This window comes from Mycteria americana, chromosome 10 (genome assembly GCF_035582795.1).
Source record: "Mycteria americana isolate JAX WOST 10 ecotype Jacksonville Zoo and Gardens chromosome 10, USCA_MyAme_1.0, whole genome shotgun sequence".
Classification (NCBI taxonomy): Eukaryota; Metazoa; Chordata; class Aves; order Ciconiiformes; family Ciconiidae; genus Mycteria; species Mycteria americana.
Genome location: NC_134374.1, coordinates 273,967 through 297,931, shown reverse-complemented (window position 1 = coordinate 297,931; position 23,965 = coordinate 273,967). Strand labels below are relative to the sequence as shown.

The 23,965-nt window shown below is 50.1% G+C and overlaps 1 protein-coding gene and 1 long non-coding RNA gene across 3 annotated transcripts; both read right to left on the bottom strand.

Moving 5' to 3' along the window:
• Positions 1-384: 384 nt before the first annotated feature.
• LOC142415116 (tRNA (uracil-5-)-methyltransferase homolog B-like) lies at positions 385-9,727 on the bottom strand. The gene is made up of 12 exons (XM_075513137.1): positions 8,695-9,727; positions 7,293-7,347; positions 6,677-6,796; positions 6,159-6,258; positions 5,126-5,196; positions 4,528-4,674; positions 4,300-4,394; positions 3,554-3,768; positions 3,324-3,425; positions 3,023-3,142; positions 1,904-2,003; positions 385-1,094 (listed from the first exon to the last, which is right to left on the bottom strand). Exons 1-12 carry the CDS (start codon positions 8,874-8,876, stop codon positions 968-970), a joined length of 1,434 nt encoding a protein of 477 aa, XP_075369252.1. The 5' UTR covers positions 8,877-9,727; the 3' UTR covers positions 385-967.
• A 772-nt stretch (positions 9,728-10,499) lies between these two features.
• LOC142415178 (uncharacterized) lies at positions 10,500-23,555 on the bottom strand. Of its 2 annotated transcripts, XR_012777317.1 has the most exons (6): positions 21,397-23,555; positions 20,970-21,163; positions 19,053-19,148; positions 17,525-17,750; positions 10,815-10,907; positions 10,500-10,711 (listed from the first exon to the last, which is right to left on the bottom strand). It is a non-coding gene; the product is annotated as an uncharacterized LOC142415178 (long non-coding RNA). The 2 variants fall into 2 exon arrangements; XR_012777316.1 differs by having other exon boundaries at positions 10,500-10,907.
• Positions 23,556-23,965: the final 410 nt, after the last annotated feature.

The window sequence follows — 23,965 nt, the reverse complement described above, 5'->3', positions numbered from 1 at the left end:
TCAATACAACATAAAAGTAAAAATTAAAAAGAATAAAAATAAAAGGAGCCCTCAAACCAACGTGGAGTTCACAAAACACAAGGGAACTCTGCTCAGTCAGACCTACCTCCAGGTCATAGCAGCACCATCTTTTGAAGAGCTGGAGAGAACTTCATGTAACATTGAGGTTCACAGCTTGCCAGTCAGTGAACATGGCAGGACAGATACAAAATACACCAAAGTTTTGAATTAGCTATTGCGGAGCAACCTGATGAAGAAATAACTTGTTGCTGCTGACATTTTCACAGGGCACTTCATATTTAGGTATCAGCAAGCATTAGCAGAGAAGGGGGAGGCAGGTGTGGAAGGAGAGACACTGAAATCTGGTTTTTTTCTTCATTTCATTTTATAGAAAAAGCTTTCTCATTGCCTCCAACTTATCCACGTGACTGACAGCGATTCAATATTGGTTTTGGAAGTTTGTACAGGAAATATTTCCCTGACCCCAAAAGTCAACATTTGCCCAGTGAAGCACGAGGATTTCTAGTTCCTACGGTTTCTTCATAGCAAGTTCACTATCAACTTGAAAAACACCTGAAATATCCTTGAAGCAAGCAGAGAACTAACGGCAGGGCAGTATTAGAACGTACAGTGGATTTTAGTACTTCGTATTCACACGTTGATGGTGACAACCCACAATACCAGGGAGAGGGTATTTTCCAGGCTGCTTTAACCAGCAGCCCAAGAAGAGGTTTGCAGGGGAGGGAAGGGTGATGAAATGCTAGAGACCCTTTTCACCCCAGAAATCCGAGTGTTTCCTTACAGAACAGTGCAGTTAGGCAACCCAAAGTAAGAGCAAAAGCAAAATCATTTATTTTTATACAACTCTCTTGAAAGTAAGTTAAAATCCTAACTACATTGACTCCAGTCTTCAGGACAGTAGGAGTCTGCTTCCCAAGCTCTCAGAGCTGGCATACCTGCCTCTTTGTCAGCGGGTGAACAGCAGCACCAGCTCACAATGAACAGTATGAGGAAACATGTCAAAAGGTACAGCTAACGTGGGGGCAAATGGCTCTCCTGTCAGCTTCTTCCCTGGGTCAGATGGGCAGCACAGCCTGTGGAACGCAAAGAGAGCATCCCTTAGACCAGCAGCAGAAGCCTTCACACCATTATTGGTAGCACAATGCCACAGAGGATGCACTAAGGAGGTATCGTGTGTTTGGCTAACATCCCTCAGAGTCTGCAGCTGACACTGGAACCATCAATACTGAATCCCAAACCAGCTCTGAAAACCTCATGGACAAGCTGAAGAGTCAGTGGTAGGTTTAAAGCTCCCTTTCTCACAAGCCATCCCAGCTGAAAGACACTTAATAACCTTAGGAAACAATCCTCAGTTTTGCACTACCTTCATTGGCTACCTGCAGACAGATTTATCACCTGCAAATGGGCCTGCCCCAGATAAAGACTTAGCTATATGATTAACCCTAAGCAGGTGACTAATCCCCTTGGCTTCACTTTGTTGGCTAGGGGCCAGCTTTCCTGCAGTGAACCCAGTGGGCTCCATATCCCACATCCAGATGTGCTGTTTTGTTGGGGAAGGATGCACAATGCCATTACAGCATGTTTGCGTTATTTTCTATTCCTTTCTGATGCACTGAAGTATCCTGCTGCAACATAAAACCCAAATAACCCACTACCTTAAACCAGTGAGTGCAGCTTGCAGGTAAACCCAAAGTAACACAGAAGCATAAACCACTTCTGACCATGCACTGACTAGTCCTGGATCACACCTGCAGAACTCACCCAGTGAAATGCAGTTGCAACAAAAACCTTTCTAAGCCAAGGTCAGATATTTATGTCCTTGTCTGGACATAATAGGGTCTGTCACTAAGGTCAGTGGAAAGGAAAAGAGGAGGGTGCTCACTCAAGAAAGTTCCTCATGGCTTCACCCTCTGGCTTGCAGGAGATGTAGAGCAGCCTTCGGATGGACGTGCAGTTTCGGATGGCTCGCACAACCCTATAATCTGCAAAAACAGATACCGTGCGTTCCCAGTGACCCACTACCACCATGAGCTCTCCAGAAGGAATGACTGCACAGCAAGCATCACAGAACTGCACTGAACTGTGAAAAATACAGGGGAAAAAAGAATATACACATTTTGCCATGTCCTGTCTCAGATGCAGGCTCTTAGGAGGCCGGGGATGCAACCCACGCTGCTAACAGCTCAGCCAGTTTGGCAGGGTAGAGCAGTGGGAGAAATCCCTCTGCTTCCCAAGGGGATGCAGGATGAGAGAAAAATCATTACTTAATTAAGCAGAGGCACGTAAAACCTTCCACACACACTTGTGAGACCGCATCTTGGCACCAGGACCAGTCTGGGACTTCCCAGTACACACTGGAGCAAGTCCAGCGGAGACCACTAAGACGGTTAGAGGGCTGGGGCACGGTATGCACAAGAAGAGTGTGAGGGCTGGGGTTATTCAGCCTGGGGAAGAGAGTGTGAGCAGGGATCCATTTGCTCTCTTCAGGGGCCTCATGGGGGATTACAGAGAAGATGGAGCCAGAATTTTCTCAAGAGGGCCACGAGAAGAGGATGAGAGGCAACAGATGCACTGCAGCAAGGGGAAACTAAATATATTGGGGAAAACATTTTCAGGAGGGGGTATCCACCCTTGGACACATTCAAACCTCAACTGGGCTTTACAGCCCTGTGCAACCTTATACAACTCTGAAGTTGGCCTTGCTTTAGTTGGGAGATTGCACCACAGACCTCCAGAGGCTCCTTCTCGCCTAAATAATTCTGTGAGCCTATGAAAGATGGAAGAAAGATTAGAGCTGTCTGCTTTAAAGAGAAAGCATGATAAAGGCACTGAAAACAGCAGACTCTATGGGATTCTAGCTGCTGTCAGCAACAAGGTAAGAAACTAGAGACTAAGCGAGCAGAGGGTTTGGAGCCAGTATACAGCCATATGTAACAGGTCTCATGGAACTTGTTCAAAATTAGCTGTTTTCAAGATGAAAATAAATAGCATATTCTCTCACGGAGCCCAGCCCGAGATGGGTTCACCACAGCAACAAGGGGTTGGCCATCCTCCCACGATGACAGGAGTTGTGGTAACACGGCCTCTGCCTTTCCACTGTGAAACTCACAGTTTGAAATTCCTGTGAAGCAAAAAGCAATCACATGAACTGAGCAGAGTCGGTCTCACCAGACATTAGGCATAACATGAAGTACCGCCCTTTGCTGCGTGGAGGTAACTTGTTAGGATCCCTCTGCTCACTTCTGCTTCCAATTTTTCAGCAGTTAGTTTGAAACTTTGTGCCATGGCAAGTTTGAACTCACCATTGAATGCTGCATTCCACCTGGCATCCGCTATTGCCTTCTCCACCACCTCAATACCAATAATCTTGGACACTTGGTGAGCCAGAGAGAGACCAATTGTGCCTGGAAACGAGGGATACAAAAATACTCCATAAATTCATGCTGAAGAAACAAGCCTTTAGATAGCGGGGATCATTTTTGGCACGCAAAGCACCAGCCCTGGGGGCCAGGTTCACACGGCCACTGCTCACCCGTTCCACAGCAGATGTCGAGGAGGACGGTGTCCCCACCAGCCTGACTCAGCTCCCTGACCGCCTGGTACAGAACTTCTGCTCCACCTGTGTTTACTTGGAAAAAGGCATCTGGAGAGATGCGAAACTTCAGGCCAAGCACTTCTTCAAAGATGTGCGGTTCTCCGTGAAGGAGCTGGAAGGGGGACTGCTCATGTGAGCAGCGTGTCATGGTGCTAGCAGAGCACACAAAACCCAGCTGTTAGAAGGCAGCAGAGAGGCAGCCGATTTCCATTCTCATTCCCGGGCTGCTCATGTGCAGGGGAGGATGGTTCTCCCCCCACCACCAACTTTTATTTCATGTGAGCCTTTCAACAGGATCAAAGAATTTTGATTCTTTGTAAGGGACCTGTAACTTGCACAGCCTAGAATTCTTTAAAAGGATCAAAATGACTTTGCAGAGGGCAGCATTCCCAGGGTCTATTCCCCAGTTTTGCTGCTGATGTGATTTACTGTCTTGGGAAAGTCACTATAGTCTTTTTCTTCAGTTTCCCAGGCTCATAACTCCCATGAGGTAGAGCCTTAATGTATTCAAGTATTTCAGGTCTGGAAAAACAAAAGATGTGGCTATCTTAAAACCACACCTGCAAGAGGCATCCAAACATCTGTCATTCTCTTCAAGCACTCCCTGAACTGGTAGAATTTTAATTTGGGGAGAAAAAGGAGGTGGCTTTGTTTCCACTCTTTCCCTGTGTCAAGACATGTACCTCTCTTGGAAATAAAGTGAAGTCAAGGCACAGACTGTTCCAGGTCCACACGTGAAGAACTCCTTAAGCAATGCTTTCTGAGTAGCCAGTGCCTCCTGTCAAGAGCGAGAAACGAAAACGTAGCTGTTTGGGTAATCCAATTAGACACCTCTCCCCAGCGATACACCCAGCAAGCTCTGGTCAGCCAGGTGTGCCTCTTGCCAGGGGCCTTGTCCTCCATGTACTCACCTGGCCCAGCTCCTGGGGGTGGAAGGTGATGATAGCCATGGTGTGGCCACAGTTGGTGGTGCGTACCACGAGCTCCCGCCAGTGTCCACCTTCGTGAAAGAGGATGCAGGGGTCCAGGGGGGAGCGACGGATGAACTCCTCATAGCACTGAGCGGAGGGGAAATGGCACTTACAGGACAGCAAAGACAACTGCCCTGGTCTTAGCATAACTCTGTGCACTCCAAACGGGTGGCCCTTCCACCAGTATCATCTGTTTTTTCTGTTTGATTTCAATACACTGAGTGAAAGCTCTTTCCAAGTTCTTGGAAGACATTTTAATAATTTCAATTTGTGATTCTTATGTACTTTAATAGATTGGCAGGAATTCATTGTCACTTGATTAACTTCATTCTTTGGGACAGTTTAGAGGCTCCAACATTAACATGCAAGTTTTAAAAAAAATATTTATCCATCAACCAGAGTCAGGCCTGAAACTTTTCAGAACGTGAAAATGGACTTGAAAACCCAGTGTAACTAAAATTACAATGTTCTCCCAAATAAGAGTTATGGCAGTCCTCTATTCCACAGTCTAGGGAGAGACATGACACTATTTATTTACCTGGGCTACTTGTTTGTGTTTTGGGGGTATGTTCTCCATGTGGTCAGCTTTCACACAGACAATATTTCTTGCTGGAGAGAGACAGAAAGGTATTTAACTGTTTTGTTTCAGGGCACGTAAGCCACTGTAGCATCTGACATGATAAACTGTGGCGAGGCCTTTCCCCTGAATCCTGTGATGTTCTGGGTACCTGCAGTCTGCAGGACCTGCCAGAATTCCCTTTGCCAGTGATTACTGTCACTAACTTCCATGAAGAGGTTGGAGCTCCAAGAGCTTTTTAAATGCCCTCTAGCAACTCCCAAAGGAGCCACTGCGCTGTTCTTAAACTAAGGGAGCCAGAGCAGAGCAAGCCGGTTTTCTAACTGGAGAATAATGGTGTGGGCTTACAGCAGTAAAGCAGTTTAGGTTGCCTGGAAGACAGCAGTCCCACTTTAGTTTAAATGCTAAACGTCTGCTGTCAGAAGTAAAATGCATCCATGGAATTATTTTTTCAATGAGAAAAGTACACAGCAACCACCCCAGCACCTCTTGCTATGGATGTTGAGAAGCAAAACCTAGTATCAATGGTGTGAACGAGTTCACCACTGAGCGGCTTGCAAGGAGCACACAGCTCACATCTTCGTTGCACAAAACCAAACTGCTTCACAATCCCAAACGCTCCAACATTGCTCTGCTGCCTATGGACGTGCACACCCACACCCCACCCCCCCATGCTCTCCCTGCTCAGCACAGGCTCCTGGAGCACGCCAAAAACATGGGAACAGCACAATTAAGAATAACAAAGCTAAATCCTGGAGGGCCTGCTACCACAGCTGTCATCCTTACTGCTGTATTTAGCAAATTAGAAGCTGGCGTTTCTTAAGAAGCTAATGAACTGAGGTTTTAAAATTGCTGCCCCACACTTGGTGGCGTTTCTGTTAAGTGTCCCCCAGGATTCAGGCTTCTAACTTGGGTGGAGGCTGTCACAGCAGAGCCTTGCCCCAACCCAGCCCACGCCAGCGGTCTTCTACCCAGCTCCTTGTCCTGCGCTGACCTCTGCCAGTTCCCACATACAACCCCACCGTTTTGGGGTTCCCATCTGGTCCTCGGTTCACACAGAAAGTAGATTTGTTTCGGTAGCCATTAATGACGGGCTGAGAGAGAAAAGAAGGAAAAGTAAAGCCTTGGATTAAAAGAAAAAGTAATGGAGGAAAGCCAAAACCCAGCCTGGTTGTTCTGCTGGCAACACAGGAAGATACACATGAATGTGCAAAACGCAGAAATGGAGCTTGTGCGCGAGACCCCCAGTACTTGCCCTTGGGAAGAAGAAATGGCTCTCTGTGACAGAATGGTGACAGGTTTATCAGGGAAGGCTTGGCCACAAAAACAAGGGTTCCTAATCACTGGGCTTGTTTCACTCTCCGGCACTCACAGGCTGCAAAGCAGAAGCTAGCAAGGACTGCCACAGACACGTTCTCTGCAACCAAGTAATCCCCACCGTAAGACTCTTCAGGAGCCAAGTGAGAGACTGTTGGTGGCTCAGAGGGGAGAGTGTTCCCACGGGATACTCACCGAAGGGACTACAGGCCGGAGGGGACAGCAGAGTCCACCAGGTTTCTGCACATCTACGCCCAGCTCCTCAAGACGAGATGCCAGTGTCTGCAAAATCTTCCTCTGGCTTTCATACTTCACCTGCAGAGGAGTCCTAAGCCAGAAACACTCTCACAGGACCACACGACGGTGGGCAGCTCTTCATCACCCACCTCTGGGAAGGCCAACAGGAGGGAATACTGCAAGTGGGATATAGTCCCAGAGGAACTCTGCCTTTCTCATCACCGCAGCCGCTTGGAGCAACGGGGAGAGAGAGAAATCCTGTGCCTGTGGTCCCCAAGCGCTGGCCTGGAGCATTTGGTCCAACCTGAAGCCGCAGTGAACCAGCTGTCCCGCACTGGACAGGCTCACTGTGCAAGTGCCCATCCTCTGTGCTGTTGGTGATCACACATACCACCCACAGGGAACCTCCCAGTTCTAATCCTTCACAATAACTGAACAATTAAAGCAGCAGTAAAAGGGGTCTGAAGAGTTTACAGCATTAAGCGACTAAGATGCTAGGGGCTGTTGCTCAAGGGGGATAGGAGGGGCAGTTGGGGCAACAGGACAGAGAAAAGTCCACATAAGCACCTCTTACCTGCAGCTGCTCTTGATAGGGAAGCCTCCACAGTGGCGTCACCGCATTCACTAACCTGGAAAGCACAACATCGCGGTAGTGCCCAGAGCTACTCGCCTCCTGATACTTACGGCATAACATCCCCACCAGCTGCTTCATGGGCAGGACTGTTCTGGTAAGGGCTCTGCACCAGAGCTGGCTGTGAACATCCAAACTCCCTTTTTGTGTCACCTTCCTGGTGCAGAATACTTGTGGCTGGAAGAGGGAGCCAGGAACCACAACGACCAGCTCTCCAGAAGGACAGGTTGAGCCTTTGGCAGAAGACTGACTAGCGACACCTGGGTGTCCTGGGTAACCCAGGTATCTTTCTGATCCTCCTACAGAGGACAAGGCCAGGAACAGCATTTCCCCTGCACAGGGACCCAGAGGCCCTGCCAAGCCCCGGGTGAGATCTGTCTCCAGGCTGGTAAAGCCAGGGGAATGAGTATTCAAATGTTACTGCGGTCAGAGGGGAAACACAAAGTGCAGGCAGAGAAGGGGGGGGGGGGGGGGGGGGGAGATCATACTGTAGCTTCAGACAGGCTCTGTTGCTTTCTCCCACTCCCACTGAATCAGAGGCTTTGGCCATCCCTTGCTGCTCTGAGGACAGCCCAAGTCCTGTCTCCCTAGAGTTTTCCCCTAAAAGAGAAAGATGCTTCTCTCATCACTCGCTGCATCCATGCTGCATCATCTACCTGCTCACATTTCCAGCCACTACTACGTCTTTTTTGCTAATGCTGTACTAGATTAAATCCACCACAGTGAAATGCACAGTTTGTGTGCAGCAGGCAGGGAATTACAGGCTGCTCACTCTCACTGACCCGGCCACCCACGCAGCAGCAGTTTAGAGGTAAACCTCAGAACTTGCCACCACTTGTATATGAGGCAGGGCAAGCAAGAACAAAACACATAAAAGCTGATTTAAAAGAAAAAAAAAAAAAAAAAAGACAGAGTAAGGGGTGAGGTGGACATGACCCAAACTATCATAACTATCCATCAACTACTGACTCACTGAGCCCATGGAGAACCTCACCCCACAGCTGGATAAGCTGCTGTTATGGCTCACTGAGATTTTTGGAGCTGCTTCCAAAGCACCCAGTGGCGACTACTTTCAGGCACAGAACTGCAAATCAAACGGACTATTACTTTTTGCTTGCCAGTATGGCAATTGCTCTGCTCCCAATCCTTTCCTCTTAGACTTTCTCATTTGTCTCTTCCATTATTCCTATCCCCAGGCCAAGCTCCAGGGAAGCCAGCTGAGCCCTGGCTCTTCTATTCCTACTGGGGAGAGCTAGGTGGAGGTGAAACCCCCAACGCGCTGCTCTAACTGCTTCAGGTGCTTGGTGCTTTGGAAGAGCGCTTGGTCATTTTGGAAAAGCCGTACCTCTCCTCCCAGGAGGAACCTGGCAGGCTGCGGCCCTCCCTGGCCTTTTTCTTCTCCTTCCACTTTGCTGCTGTCTTCTTCTCCATCAGCAGGCTGCGGTCCCGACCGGGCAGGCTGCTCAGGAGAGCACTCGAAGGGCAAAGGTGCCGGCACAGTAGCCTCAATGCACAGGACAGAGCCATGGTGCAAAGGAGAGGGGCTGCACCCCTGCAAGCAGCACAGCGAGCCCACCGTCTGCCTCCCAGAAAGCCGCACGTCAGCTACGCACCTGGACACGGGTTGAGAAAAACACCCTGCTCGTGGCCAGCTCCGCTCCAGAAAGTAAACCACTTAGTTTAAAAATACCCGCGGCCGGTCTGACCCACCGGGTGCATTTGTGCTTTGCTCAGAGCTGCCGGACGGTGCTCGCAGCGCAGCGAGTGCCCCTGCCCTGGGCCGGACGGGAAGCGCGGAGGGAACAGGCCGCTACGAGCGGAGTTCCGTCCTCGGCCGCAGGTGCCCAGCCTCCGGCAGCCAGCGCGCTAGGGCTCGGTTAGCAGCACCCGCTGCCAGTCCTGCTCACCCTGAGCCCTGCCGGTGCTTTCACGGCTCAGCTCTTATCTTGCGTGATGAAAAGCTCGCTCCTTCCGCTCGCGGCCGATCGCCTCCCTGGCGCTCGGGTCTCACGTGGCGGGACGCGGTGTGCTGCGCTTCCGCCGCCCTGCACAGCGCTTACGGCTGAGACACCCCCGCGCCGGGGAGCGCCGCGCCCCGCCCCGCCGCGGAGCGGCTGAGCCCCCTGGCAGCGAGCCAGGGCCAGCTCCCCCCACCCCACGGGGCACTTCTGCTCGGTGGCCAGTCCGGCCGCGCTCCCGGGGCCCGTGCCTTGCCTCCCGGCGCAGCGCCCCAGCACCGCTGCAGGCTCCCAGCCCGGCACCGTGCGCTTTCCGGGTCCGTCAGCGGCGACGGGGCGGTTGCGGTGCCCGACCCGCTCGCCTCGCCGCCCCGGGGCAGCGAGCCGTGCCCAGCACGCGCCAGCCTCCTCCTCGGGGGTCGCAGCGCGGCACGGCGCAGCCCTGTCCGCATGCGCAAGCGCACGGTGTCCAGCAGCTCCGCGGCAGTCCCGCACCCCGGCGCGCTTCTCCTCGGGGAAGGCGGCGGAGGATGCCAACAGCCACGCAGGGTGCGAGACCGCCCTGCGGAGCAGGGCAAGGGGGCTCCTGCTTACGCCCGCCCGCGGGGGCGGCATCAGTCAGTGTCACCGCAACTCACCCCAAATGGCCTCTGCCCATTTAGGCACCCGAAACGAAGACAGCAGCAGTCGGTGCGATCAGGTCCGATCTGTTCTGTCCCAGGATTTAAGTGTCCCGGAGAATTCCGCAACAGAGCGGCCCCGTAGCTCCCGGGACCGCGGGAGAAGGAAACTCCCCCGGGCCACCCGCCGCACAGACCCCAGAGCCTCTCCCGGGGTCCTGCTGGCAGGCAAGGCTGTACAGCAGAGCTCGTCTGCTCGGTTTCGCCGGCACAAATTGCAATTATTGTAGCTATGGTCGCTCTCAGACCTGGTGCCTCGAGGAAGGTTCTCAACAGTGACCAAAAATTATCTGTATGCAGTCTTTAAGTATTCTGATTTGAGATAATCTAGGCACCTTAGAAACGTTCCTTGTCTGGGAATTAACTCTACACAGCTGTTGCTCTAGCCTCTAAAAAGTTAGGGTAGAACAGTCACTTTTTGTTGGGTAACCACCACATAATATTCTAATAACAGTTTCATCTTTTTCAATTGAAAAGGAGAGTGTCATAAGTACTTTTGATGCATGGATTTTTATTTTTGCTTCACAGCATGGCACATCCATAGCTAACTTAACTATAAAATAACATCAATTTCTGAATTAAGCATTTATCATCTATAATTTTATCTAGGCAAAAAAAGCTTTGTGGTAATTAACTCTTCTTAAATATCGTGGGAATGAGTGTTTGCATTTCAGCTAGGAAAACTGCAAGTTCCTAGTTATTTAAGTGTGGAACCTGAAAAACACTTGAAAAACAAACATTGGAAAAGCATTTGAGAAAACTGCTGTCTCTAGACCCGAAGATTAAAATCGGAAGTACATGGAATACCACTGTTATACCAGAATTACCTCTTGCCTCTGTCTTCTCTCCCAGGTGTGCCCAACGGGATTGCTCTCTCTCACAAAGCCTCAGCCTTCTGCAGGGTCTCTGGGGAGCATTTGCTGCAAGCGTTTGTTTCATTTCCCATTAGCTAGGTGTACTGGAATTGCTCTTTATTTACGCAACACGCACAATTATTTGGGGACCACCAGGGTGTCTCTGGCTTCCAGAATAAAGCATCCCCTTCTCGAGATTGCATCTTAACATTGTAGAAATTTGGCTAGGCCTGTAGGCAACAGCTGGGTGCACCAAAGACAGTGGGCTCATTTCTTTTCTGATCTAAAGACTAGCCTTCTTCACCTAAATACTGGAAAAGGTCCCAATAAGCAGAAAGCAAGAGGCAGAAGTGTCCAATAGCAGACAAGAACAGCAGCTGAAGAGAACTGAGCAAACAGCCCATTCCAATAACTCATCCTTCTCCACCTCCACCATTAATTTTGTTCCTAATTACCCACAACTGTAGTGGATTTGCCATCTTGCAGTCTCAGTTCTCTAGGTTACCAGCTGTTCTGCAGAAAAGGCCACTGTTAGGGATTTATGTATGCTGGCCACCATAACAGGGGCCGTCCCTAGGATCCCGCTGAAAATGCAAAGTCCAAGTGAAGGTTTCTGATTCCTCTTTTACTAGTTCTCAGGCTACAGCTCAAGCTGGGTGCCTCCGGAGAGGCACCCCTACCCCAGATTGCGCCCCTCAATTATACCCGTACCACCCAGCACCCGATCCCCAAGTCCAATCACTTCATTCTGGTCGGTGGTCTCTTGGTTTCTTATTGGTTTTCACTGTTGCTGGCCTAGCCTGCTTCTGAAGTTACTTCATTCTCTTGGAGTTGTTTCCTTGGTCCTTATCTTCTTCATTCCGCTCGTATCTGCTGGATTCAGCTAGTTCTATGTTAGCAGCATTAGTTTTATGAAAAAGTTCACTCTCGGTCAGCTCTTGCAGCCTAAGGCTTCAACTACTTTAGCTACTAGTGCTAAGCTACTAATGCTAAACGAGACTATTCAGAGAGAAGAATACAGTTAATCACATTTCTTCTCATGTAACAGTCCTCCCTTTGGTTTTTTTGGGGCACCCCTGCCCATCTATAGTTGGTCTTGTATGAGGACTCTTCGATATCACAGAATCACAGAATTGTATAGGTTGGAAAAGACCTTTAAGATCATCGAGTCCAACCGTAAACCTAACACTACCAAGACCACCACTACACCATGTCCCTAAGCACCTCATCCAAACGTCTTTTAAATACTTCCAGGGATGGCGACTCAACCACTTCCCTGGGGAAGCCTGTTCCAATGCTTTCAGTGAAGTAAAATTTCCTAATATCCAGTCTAAACCTCCCCTGGCGCAAGGTGAGGCCATTTCCTCTCGTCCTATCATTTGTTACTTGGGAGAAGAGACCGACCCCCACCTCTCTACAACCTCCTTTCAGGTAGTTGTAGAGAGCGATAAGGTCTCCCCTGAGCCTCCTTTTCTCCAGGCTGAACAACCCCAGGTCCCTCAGCCGCTCCTCATCAGGCTTGTGCTCTAGACCCTTCACCAGCTTCGTTGCCCTTCTCTGGACACGCTCCAGCACCTCAATGTCTCTCTTGTAGTGAGGGGCCCAAAACTGAACACAGTATTCGAGGTGCGGCCTCACCAGTGCCGAGTACAGGGGCACGATCACTTCCCTAGTCTTGCTGGCCACGCTATTTTTGATACAAGCCAGGATGCCATTGGCTTTCTTGGCCACCTGGGCACACTGCTGGCTCATGTTCAGCCGGCTGTCAAACAACACCCCCAGGTCCTTTTCCACCGGGCAGCTTTCCAGCCACTCTTCCCCAAGCCTGTAGCGTTGCATAGGGTTGCTGTGGCCCAAGTGCAGGACCTTGCACTTAGCCTTGTTGAACCTCATACAACTGGCCCCAGCCCATCGATCCAGCCTGTCCAGGTCCCTCTGCAGAGCCTTCCTACCCTCAAGCAGATCAACGCTCCCGCACAACTTGGTGTCGTCTGCAAACTTACTGAGGGTGCACTCGATCCCTTCGTCCAGATCATTGATAAAGATATTAAACAGAACTGGCCCCAACATAGAGCCCTGGGGAACACTGCTTGTGACCGGCCGCCAACTGGAGTAAACTCCATTCACCACCACTCTTTGGGCCTGGCCATCCAGCCAGTTCTTTACCCAGTGAAGAGTACACCCGTCCAAGCCATGAGCAGCCAGTCTCTCCAGGAGAAGACTGTGGGAAACCGTGTCAAAGGCTTTACTGAAGTCCAGATAGACAACATCCACAGCCTTCCCCTCATCCACTAGGCGGGTCACCTTGTCGTAGAAGGAGATCAGGTTGGTCAAGCAGGACCTGCCTTTCCTGAACCCGTGCTGGCTGGGCTTGATCCCTTGGTTATCCTCTACATGCCGTGTGATGGCACTCAGGATGATCTGCTCCATCAGCTTCCCCGGTACCGAGGTCAGGCTGACAGGCCTGTAGTTCCCCGGGTCCTCCTTCCAGCCATTCTTGTAGATGGGTGTCACATTTGCTAATCTCCAGTCAGCAGGGACCTCCCCAGTTAGCCAGGGCTGCTGGTAAATGATGGAAAGGGGCTTGGTGAGCACATCTGCCAGCTCCTTCAGCACTCTCGGGTGGATCTCATCAGGCCCCATAGTCTTGTGAGCGTCTAAGTGGTGCAGCAGGTCACTAACCATTTCCCCCTGGATTATGGGGGCTGCATTCTGGTTCCTGTCCCTATCTTCCGACTCAGGGGGCTGGGTACCCTGTATCCTTGTACAGATTCCATAAGCATATTCTGTAAACAATTCCGAATAGAAGTAAAAACACAGTAGGCTATCAGAAGCATAATAATCACAGGTAAAAGACTTTTTAGCAATGAACTAAATAAACTACTAAACCATGAGGATAATCCCCATCCAGAGAACGGGTTCTGTAACCAGGCATTCAATGGCTGTTCCTAGATCATTGATAGAGTCTTCAAGTTCTAAGGCAACCTTTTCTAAGACCATGTGTAGTCTGATGGTATATCGGCCCACAAAAGTAATGGCGAGGCCAGCCACTAACGGAACCATTTTTTAAATGGAACATTCTATTAGTTTTGCCTCTGTTAGTGGATTTTTCCATGTGCTATCTCGTGCCTCTTCTAGTCTTCGGAGAGTTTGTTCTTGAGTTTCAATGAGGGAAGTTTTTCTGACATTTCTAATTGTTCCCTGAGATAATGTAGAAGTGATGTGTAAATATGGCACCCCACGGGCTACGTAACAACTGCCTGTCCAATTGGCTGGTAGTATTTTATAAGATTTTCGGCCACAGACAAAATAATGGCCTTGTCGGGCCCAAAATGGGGAGTAATGTCTGCTTGTTAGTACACTGGTATGTAAGATTAAAATCCCATATCTTTCCAACGGAGGGTCAAAACCACCTTTGTCTTCTGATACCCAAGGTCCATTTAGACTACATTGTCCTTTACCTTTCCACCACTTGTAGATCGTTCTGGTATCATACGTTGAGATGTTACTGCAATTGTTCCTCTGTGGCCTGAAGCTTATAGTTTCAAAAAATGGGGTTTGACCTTTACAGAAAGTGTGGGTGTTCTTAAACCAGTAACCATCTCTCCACTGGGTTATGAGGCATGAGCTGTTTCCTGCTGGGTAGGCATATCGGTCAGACTGGTTACGAGTGAAACAGAAAGTTCCTTCTGTTAGCATGGCGGTTGTATATTCCCAGTCCTGATATTTGGTCTGAGTTAAGAGAGTCTTATTCCAGAAAGGTGAATTGGAGCAGTTGTTATGAGTATACTTCTCTGTCACTTTCAATTCAACTAAGGTCAAAGGAATCATGATAAGGGGTATACCTGTTCTGGGGGTTAATGGGGTATGGGCACATACCCAACAATCTGTTTGGTTAGGTTGGCCACGTGATGGGCCAACAACACAAAGGAATTGTTTTAGTAAAAGCAGTAAAGAAAGGTATTGTACTAACACAGTTTTGAGAATAGCTTTCTCATAATGGGTTTGTTGATGCATGGTTGAGCCCATTTTGGCGATGGCTTGCCCATTGTTTTCAATCAAGTGTACAAAAGAAAAAGAACCAAAACATCTAGACAAAGAAGGGTTCATACCAGAACTAGGGTAACCACTCTTAACCCAATAATAAAACATTGAGTCTCATGGCTAACTCTTGTTCACTGGGTGGTTGGTGCCACCGGCATGCACAGCACCAGTTTATGTATCCGGCTGCGCCTTTTCTGGTTATATTTCCCCAGCCCCAGCCTTGATGATGGTTTTCCCAACGGCCTTTATAACAGTTATTAATACACCACCCAGGATGACATGGGCCATGATTATTGCAGGGTAACCAAAGCCAACCATGCTGATGCCACCTCAAACCTTCCCCTCTTGGAACTGAGCCTGGAGTGACTAGATGGTGAATGGTGAATACACCATACTATAATGGTGAATACACCATACTATAAGGATGGTGAATACACCAAACAGGACACTGCCCTTGATCTACGGTCTCTGATGGTCCACTTGGCCAAGCAGCGGGTGACCCTCTGGTCCAGGTGGCTCTAGAAAGAAAACAAAACCGACGTGGTTCTGGGATTCCTTCAGCCTTTGTAAGCGTAAATGGCCCCGGTCTCAATCTCCGAGGCAGGATTGACGGAGTCCCGCAGGGTCAACGGTGGTCCGTCTAACTGATGTTCTTTTGCCAGTCGTTTAACATGAGAGTGGTGAATCCAGTTATCCTTTTCTGCATTCTCTACAGCAAAGTAAGAAGTTAATAACACAGTATACGGACCCTCCCCTTTAGGGTCCAACTTCGTTTTGCAAGAGTGGACTTTTGTCATTACTGCATCTCCAGACCGGATATCATGTACTTGCATTCCTGCTGATACTGGTTGAAACCATTGGGCTTGTGCCCTATTTTCTTGTAGATGTTTTTGTATCCCAAATACAAATCTGGTAACTCGTTCATCTCCACCTAAGAGGCTGTTCCTAAGTGGGGACAAAGGTCCCAGGTACAGCTAAATGCCTGCCAAACACTATTTCTGCTGGTGACAATCCCCGAGGTTGGCGAGGGGTATTTCTAATATCCCATAGCACTATTCTTAGAACTTCAGGCCATTTCAAACCTACCTGACTACAAGTTTGAGCAGCTATATTTTTGAGAGTCGTATTCATTCTTTCCAGCTGTCCTGACGACTGCGGATGATATGGAACACGTAGTTGTCGCTGTGTTCCTAAACTTTTATAGATATTGTCTAGTATCCCCACTGAAAAATGAGAACCCCTCATTGGGTTTCAGGTATTCCGTATCTGGGAATGATTTCCCAAAAAAATGATTTCCCGCAAAAGTGCTTTGACCACTCCAGCAGTATCAGCCTTCCTGGTGGTAAAAGCTTCTACCCATCCTGAGAGTTGGTCCACGATTACTGGCAGGTGCTTAAATCTGCTCACGGGAGTCACATCAGCATAATCAATTTGCAGTCTTTGGAATGGGAAGTATGCCCATGGTCATCCTCCAGCCTCCTGTTTATTTGGGTTTTGCATCAGAAAACTTCCAACGTGTGGGACAAGAACTCACAATCCTTTTTACTGCCATACGTATTTCTGGAGCCACCCACATTTTCTCAGTCTGGTTGACAACTGCTGTCGTCCCTCCATGTGTTTTATCACGAAACCACCTAGCCAAAGTCATTAAATGTTTTCCTGGTAAAATGGGTTTTCCCCCAGTCGTCCAAATTCCAGTTTCATCTTTCACAGCCTCCCAACTTTCCCAACAAGCCCGTTCTTCCTGAGTGACCGCTGCATATAGTTGGGCTGGGTTACTGACATCTGGCCAATCATCAGCAGAGGGACTTGTTATAGCGGTACACTCATGTATAGGTTGGAGGGCAGCAGCTTTAGATGCTGCGGGATAATGACGGAAGATTGGTGAGGAGGATTGTAAACACGCTCAAGGGATGTGCAGCTGGGGTGTAGAAAAATAAAGATATCGTACTGGTTGTTGTTTATCCTTGTGTGCTTGACAAATAGCACATCTGTGTTTAGATAACAAAGGCAGATGGTAGACTTAGAGGCACCCTACCGAACGTGCTTGAAATTGCTGCACAGAAGATCAAAGCACGGTGGTAAACTACGCCTGCGCGAATCCCTGATAAACAGGCGAAAACAGCGGGGCCGGCGATCCTCCAGCATGGTCCGAGCTCAGCGCTGCCTGTGTCCCCGCTTGTGTGCCTCTGCCTGGGTGCTGCTTCGGGGATCCCCTGGTTGGCGAGATAACGAAAATAAATCTACTCTTTGCATTTCATCTGTGGTTTTGTGGTTGTTCCTGCGTTCAGGAACTGTGTTCCTGTGTTCCTGAGTCAGCCTGTGCTGACTCACACAGTTGCTTTACCTGCCAATTCATTATTTCTTGCAATTTTGCTGGATCCTTTGGTATGAGCTGGGCAGTGTACTATAGCAATTTCCCTTGGAAGCTTAATAGCTTCCAACAGCATTCGGATTACAGTTCCATTAGAAACACTTTTTCCCGCCAAGGTACAGAACCGTCGTTCTTTCCATAGCGTACCCGTTGCATGACACACTCCAAAAGCATATTTAGAATCAGTATAAATAGTTACCCACTGATTACATCCCCACCAGGCGGCTCTTGCTAATGCAGTTAATTCAGTCCTGTGGGCACTCACCAAGGGCTGTAGAGGTTCCACTTCAAGTACCTCTAAGTTTCTCACCACCGCATAGACCGTCTGTCGTTTTCCATTCACGTAGTATGACGATCCACTGGTGAAAAGGGTTAGACCCGAGTTCTCTAGAGGTTATCCCGCAGATCTTCCTGTAGGCGGCTGGAGTGGAACACTACCTTAGCCCAATCATGATGCAGCTCACCATCGGAGGGAAGAGGCAGTAAAGTTGCTGGGTTCAAAACATTACATCTTTTAAAAGTAATATTATCCGCATGTAAAATCGTTAATTCACAAGTATGTGCTCTTTGTGGGGACAATGGTTGTGTAGCATGTTGCTGAAGAATCAGTTCTACTTCATGCGGGACATACACAGCTGTTGGGTGACCCAGGACTAACGGTCTGCTTCTTTCTATGATAGCCGCTGTTGCTGCTATCGGTCTAACACAGGAATTATTCCCTGCCGCTACAGGATCCAGTTGAGTTGAGTGATGAGCCACAGGGCGGCGGTGTGGACCTAGCTGCTAGAGACTCTGCTGGCTACTCCTCTGTTCTCATGCACAAATAGTCCTTGGAGTAATCCAGCAATCCCAGTGCTGGAGCAGAAGCTAAAGCTCCTTTTATAGCTTGGAAAGCCTTTTCCCTCTCTGGACTCCACCGTATAGGCTCCAGTTCTTCTGCCTTGGTAGCTTCTGTCCATGGTTTACTTAACTCCCCCAGCCCCGGTATCCAGGGCCTGCAGTATCCTACTGCACCTAAAAATCCTTGCAATTGCTTCTTTGTTACCGGTCAAGGCATTTCTACAGTAGCCTGGGCCCGTTCTGGGTCTACTAATCTTTGTCCTTCTTTTAATATGAATCCTAAATATTTTACTTCCTGCTGACACGGCTGAAGCTTAGAAAGAGATGCACGGTGACGTTTTTCTGCTAAAGCAGTACATAGACGAATAGTATCTTTCAAGCGATCTTCGCATGTCTTGCTGACAACTAACAGATCATCTACATATTGTACAAGTATAGAACCTCCAGGTAACATAGCATCTTTCAAATTTTCTCCTTGCCACCCTGGCATGTGATCCTTAAAATAGTTGCAGATGTCAGAGGCGGCTTTGTCCACAAACAGACTTGCTGCCAATTCATTATTAAAATTCTGGAGAGTCATTCCCCCGTACGTCAACAAAGCCTGTCGCAATCTTCCCCAGTAGTCGCTGGGGTGTTCCTCTGGCCTCTGTCTACATTCCTGTACTTTAGTTCAATTTACTCTCACCTCCTCGAAAGCTCTAATCGCATTTATCAGATTTCTAACCACTGTTTGGCAATTATCTCTATCTGTTTGATTATTATAATCCCAATTGGGATCAGCCTGAGGCCAGGCAGTCCGATTTCCCCCTGCCTATAGGGTTAATTGCACATTCTTTTCAATTATTTTATCTTTCTGTCTGGATGGAACAATTCTCTCAATAACAGGCTGGGGGATGGGAAATTAATTCTGGTGGCATATTCTTTAAGATAATCACTGAAAGGATTTTTCACACCTTCCCGGGGATCCTGGAGGTTTTGAGGTTTCCTTGCACCGGACTCCCACACTGCTGCTAGACGAGATCCCCAGGTTGGCTCGGTCTAAAGTTACCCTAAGAAATACAAGGAAACGAAGGGTGTAAAACCCTAGAGAAAGGAAACAGGAAAGCAGGGGAATAAGAGGAGGAGAATAAGAAAAGAAAGAAAATCCATCTTGGTCTGACAGCAAGTTTCTCCTGCCTTGTGGGAATAAAACTGCTCCTGACTGGGCAATCAGAAAGCCCAGAGTGCTGTGAGACGCGGGGAAGAGGAGGTGCGGGAGCTGCAGGCGCTGACGCGACCGGCTCCAGCAGCTGCTCTAACGGTGCCAGGAGGAAAGAGCCCCAGCAGCACAGCCTGGGCAGGGAGCGAGGAGGGAGCTCTGCTGCAGCTAGGCAGCCCAGCCCTGCCCCTCGCAAGGTGGGTGCTCAGAGGCGGGAAAGGTGCTGGGAGTCTGCCCCCAACACATCCCACAGGGAAATCCAGACCATGTCCCCGGGAATGCATCATCTTTGTACGCAAATGGAGCCAGAAAGCTTACTTCTTGAGCAGACGCCCTGATCTGGAAGCCTGGGGAAAGTTCTGATACAAGCTTTGTGCTCTGGGGCCCTGTCTGCTTATTTTAAACTACGGCCTCGTAGACTGGGGACTAGCTTTTGGTCAGCATCCCCCCTTGTAAATCTCCTCCTGCTGCATCTTACACAGGCGGCCAGAGGTGCACCTCCTCGCTGCCACGTCTTGCTTGTGACAGTGGGGATTTCGGAGCTATGACCCAGACAGCACGACCCAGAGGAGCAAACCTGCCCCAGAGAAAGGGACCACCAGGTGGTGGGCGACGCACACATGTACGTGAGGCAGCAGAGGAGCAGCAGGATCAGCAGGGTGACGGGGAGGATGTACAGGAGTGCCTGTGGGAAGTTCTCATAGAGGTGAGACCACGCGTCGCTCAGATAGTCTGCCAGCCAGGACCAGCGGACGCCTGCAGAAGAGATGTGTCCTAGTGACTGCGAGGAAGTGAGGGGAGAGGGAGGTGAGCCAGGGCCCGTGCTCCCAGGAGGTCTTTGTGCGACAGGCAGCGGTCAGGGCTGCTCGCCTCGGGGGGTTTGCTGGTGGCAGACCCAGGGGTGTTCAATCCTGACTCAGATTTCACACACCTGATGCTGCCAAAACGAATCCTTCTGATCCCAGAAGCTGTTTGAGCCTTGCAGCAAAACTCTCTACTGGGGAGAGCAGAGAACCACTAGAAACCCTCCTTTTTCTTGGATCTGAGTGTATTTTGAGGCAGGGTCAGGCCTTCTTCCCTGTGCTGATGTGCAGCATCCAGCCCCTCTCACTCCACACGCACACATGCCACTTCCCTCGCTCTGGGGCCACCATAAGGAACTTTAGCCCCAGGAAAAGCCAGTGCCCTCTGGGCAAACTGGTTTAACTTGTGTGCACAGCAAGTGGAGGAGCGAGCCTGGTTGTGCACCCATGTACACAGAGGACGAGAGGGTCATTTGGGGCAGCACAAAGAGCGTTCCCCGGTCGGGGCTGCTGGGTGCCTTGTCTGCTGCAGGCTGAGGCCAACAGGGTGGACAGGGAGCCCCCAGATCACAAGGGGCAGTGTGTCCACCCCTCCAGTGTTGAAGAACTTCATCCTTCCCAAGAAACTTCCTGGAAAACTCCGGCCCCCTGGGCCAAAGTTCCTGCGGTGGTCTCCAGCCCAGGACTGCCCCATAGGGCTAGCTGCCCACCCCTTTCTCCTCCACAGCAGATACGTCAAGTGGATGGGGAATTAAGAGGCAGAAACCCACGGATCTGCCACCCAGAGGTGGCTGCAGTGGGCAGTCAGTGCTGCTTGGGGCAGGCTCTTCCCATCAGTCCCTCTCCTGTGGCAGCTCTTGCGCACTTACGTGGGCTGGAGTCTTCTGCATCATCCACATGTAGCTCCCGATCCACTTCCTGCCCTATCCTCAGCCCCACACTGCCCAGCTGGGAGGTGACCTTGGGCTTTGTTGAGGGAATTTCGCCACCTGCCAGGAATTATGCCACCGTCAACAGGGCTCGGCCCTAGGTTCCTGCTTGAAGAAGACGAGTCGCCAATCCGCTGAGTAAATAAGCAGTTTACTTATGCCACATGCAGAGCAGCTCGAGCTGGGTGCCTCCAAAGAGGGACCCCGAACCAAGAGATCCCTGGGCACTAATACCCTTACAATCTACGTTCCCCGCTCCTCACACGACAGTTCTGACCAGTAGTAATATTAGGGTCTGGGGTCTTCCCGCTCTTTGTCGGGTCCCTTCATTGTCTCTAGGTGGGCCGAAACGGCCCTCTTCTCTTACCTCTAAGGTTGCTGCGTCAGCTGACGATGGTAGCGGCCTTCCTTGCTTCCTTATCTTTGAGCTCGAACCAGCTCTGGGGCCTTCTTTTACTTAACTAGGTAAAAGTTCAGCATATCTGGGTGGAAGTTCACAGCCTGCGGCCTAAGGCTTCAGCAAATTTAGCTACTAATGCTAAGCAAGTTCTGTATAAGTAGTATACCAAATCGCACAACAGGCTTGCAGTGACGGTAGAAGACCAGGGCCGTCAGCACCAGGAGCAGAAGACAGACAGCATGAGCGCCATGTTTTGCAGCTGGGCACGGTGGGACCTGTGACCCAGACTCTGTCTGCGGGGTTCCCTGGAAAACCTGTAAAATCAGATTAGGATGAGAAAATAAGGGACTAGGTCGGGGGCCTAGGAAAGTCCTGGGGTGCCTGACTGCATTCAGCACCAACAGACATGCCCACTAGGCTGAAGGATGCTGCTTGGACCGTCATCTCCCCTAGCCCTGCCCGGCTGACCAAGAAGGATCCGCAGAGCACTTTGGAACAGCCGTACCCAGCGGCTGAGGCAGCCCGGGAGGAGGAGCACTCATCGAGAGGGAGCCTCGCCTCTCCTGGAGAGAGTGGGTTGCGGGGCAGGGGGAGTATGGACATACAGTGGGGTCGTGGGGCATGGCTTTGAAACGTGCTGCCCTGAGCACATCCTGGAGGCAGGACGCCTTGGCTCCAGGCTCCTCTTGCACTCACGGGCTAGGAACAGGCTGGCAACAATGCGAGGTAGGAGGCAAGAGATACGGAGAGCAGAGAGAAGCCCTCCAGTTAATCGTGGAAGACGTAGTAGGAGGGAGAAATGTGACAAGAGACACCTGACAGAAAAGGGGAGTCCAAGTCTGTTCATTCGCTCTTGGTTACATGCGGGGAAACTGAGGCAGAGGAGGCGGTGAGCAGCTCGGCCCTAGCTCCCTGGCTGAGCTGGGAATTAAGCTGTGCTCTCCCGAGTTCGCTTTGCTCCCTGTCAGCCACGGTCCCTGCTCAGGTGCTCTCCCCAGCATGCTGCTGCCCGTTTCTGTTATGTGCTGGCAACTTCTTCTGAGAACGGTGCCCGTCTGCCCAGCTGCAATACCCGCATACATCCCCCACATCTGGCTCAGGTGGGGGCTGCAAACCGGGGGCTCTCCATCCAGCACGGGAGAAGCCGGATTCAGAAGCAGCCCTGGCCCATGGCTTATCTGGCTGGGGCTCAGCATTGAAACACCTCGCACGCTTTGGATTGCAAAATAATCTCTGCTTGGGCTATACTAGAAAGGGATGGCAGGGATGTGTTTTGCCTCCCTGGAGACACCAGATAGCTGTGTGATCACCGGCTCACCCAGCCCAGGCAATCCGAGCAGCTGAGCCATGACAGAGAATAAGATCCACGGTGTCTGGGAGGATTTGGCCAGGCAGCCCCCGCCACAGCATGCCTCTTTGCGGGGTCTGCCGCAAAATCCTGCCGACTATGCCAATTTTTCCTGTTGCGTTAAAAGTTACTGTCGCGTAGGAGTCTGAGGAGTGGCGGGAGGGGGGAACCCTCCCGTTGAGTCACGAGGCTCAGACAGGCCCCCCCTTGCTTTCTAAACTCCTTCTCAGAGAGGAGTCTGGGTGCGGCTAAGTCCAGTCTTAGTCTCAGACTTGGTCAACGGTTTATTTTCTAAGGACTGTATATGTAGCCACCCATCAGTCAACGTTTGCCCGTCAGAGCCCTCTCAGGGCTTTCACTGAAACAGCTTCACAAAGTTGATTAAGGCAACAGCGTTAATTCGACAACGTTATAAGTCCGGTCGCATTCAGTGTACTGAACTTTCACGGATTCGCAAATAACGCGATGCACCCCCAGTCTAGTCGTGTTGCATGAACTATCACGGCCACAGTTGAAGAGTCTGGTCGCATTCAGGGAGAACTACCACGGCTAGATGAATGAAGAGTGCAGTTTATTAGAGCAACAGACACACAGGTTCTTTTGGATTACCGGTGATAAATTCACTGTCTGCAAAGCACGTGCAAATACCAAGAGTATGAGTAACACTGCCGGCTACAAACGCGTTAAACGATAATAAAGCGACTCTATAGAGATTTCTAAGTTTCCGGGGAGGTACTTGGTATAACCAAGCCTTCGAATCTTAGGCGTCCAAAGGCGTCCCGATGGGGGGGGAAAGAGAGGCTCAGCCCGTCGACTGATCCTAGAGGTCAGAGTGGTACATGATGGTGTCTTCCCTAACACTCTCTCTCTCTCTCTTAAGCTATTTTATACTGTTTTTCACCTTTCAGGTGGAGCTTGAGTGACTGTAGTCATACATACCTTTGTTTAGGATTGGTGTAAAGTTTTCTCGCTTCGCTTTTAAAGGTATAAACTAGGAAAATTCAAAGCACAAGCTCCGTGAGGGGTGGTCGCACCTTGGAGGCGGGTAGCTTTTGGGATGGAGGTGTGTTTTGGTATTATAATGATGTAATAATGAGCAAAGTTCACCAAAAGGACAGCATTTTGTCAAAAACATGACAGGCTGTTGGCCCAGGGTAGCAAATACGCAGCTTATCAGTTCCATAATAC

Bases quoted from the DNA above. Each gene is read 5' to 3' on its own strand.
- LOC142415116 (XM_075513137.1), bottom strand. From the start codon at position 8,876: ATGGCTCTGTCCTGTGCATTGAGGCTACTGTGCCGGCACCTTTGCCCT. The intron at 6,797-7,292 runs GTAAGAGGTGCT...ACTCCTCTGCAG, and splicing joins CCTATCAAGAGCAGCTGCAG to GTGAAGTATGAAAGCCAGAG. The intron at 3,143-3,323 runs GTGAGTTCAAAC...TTTGCTTCACAG, and splicing joins GTGGAATGCAGCATTCAATG to GAATTTCAAACTGTGAGTTT.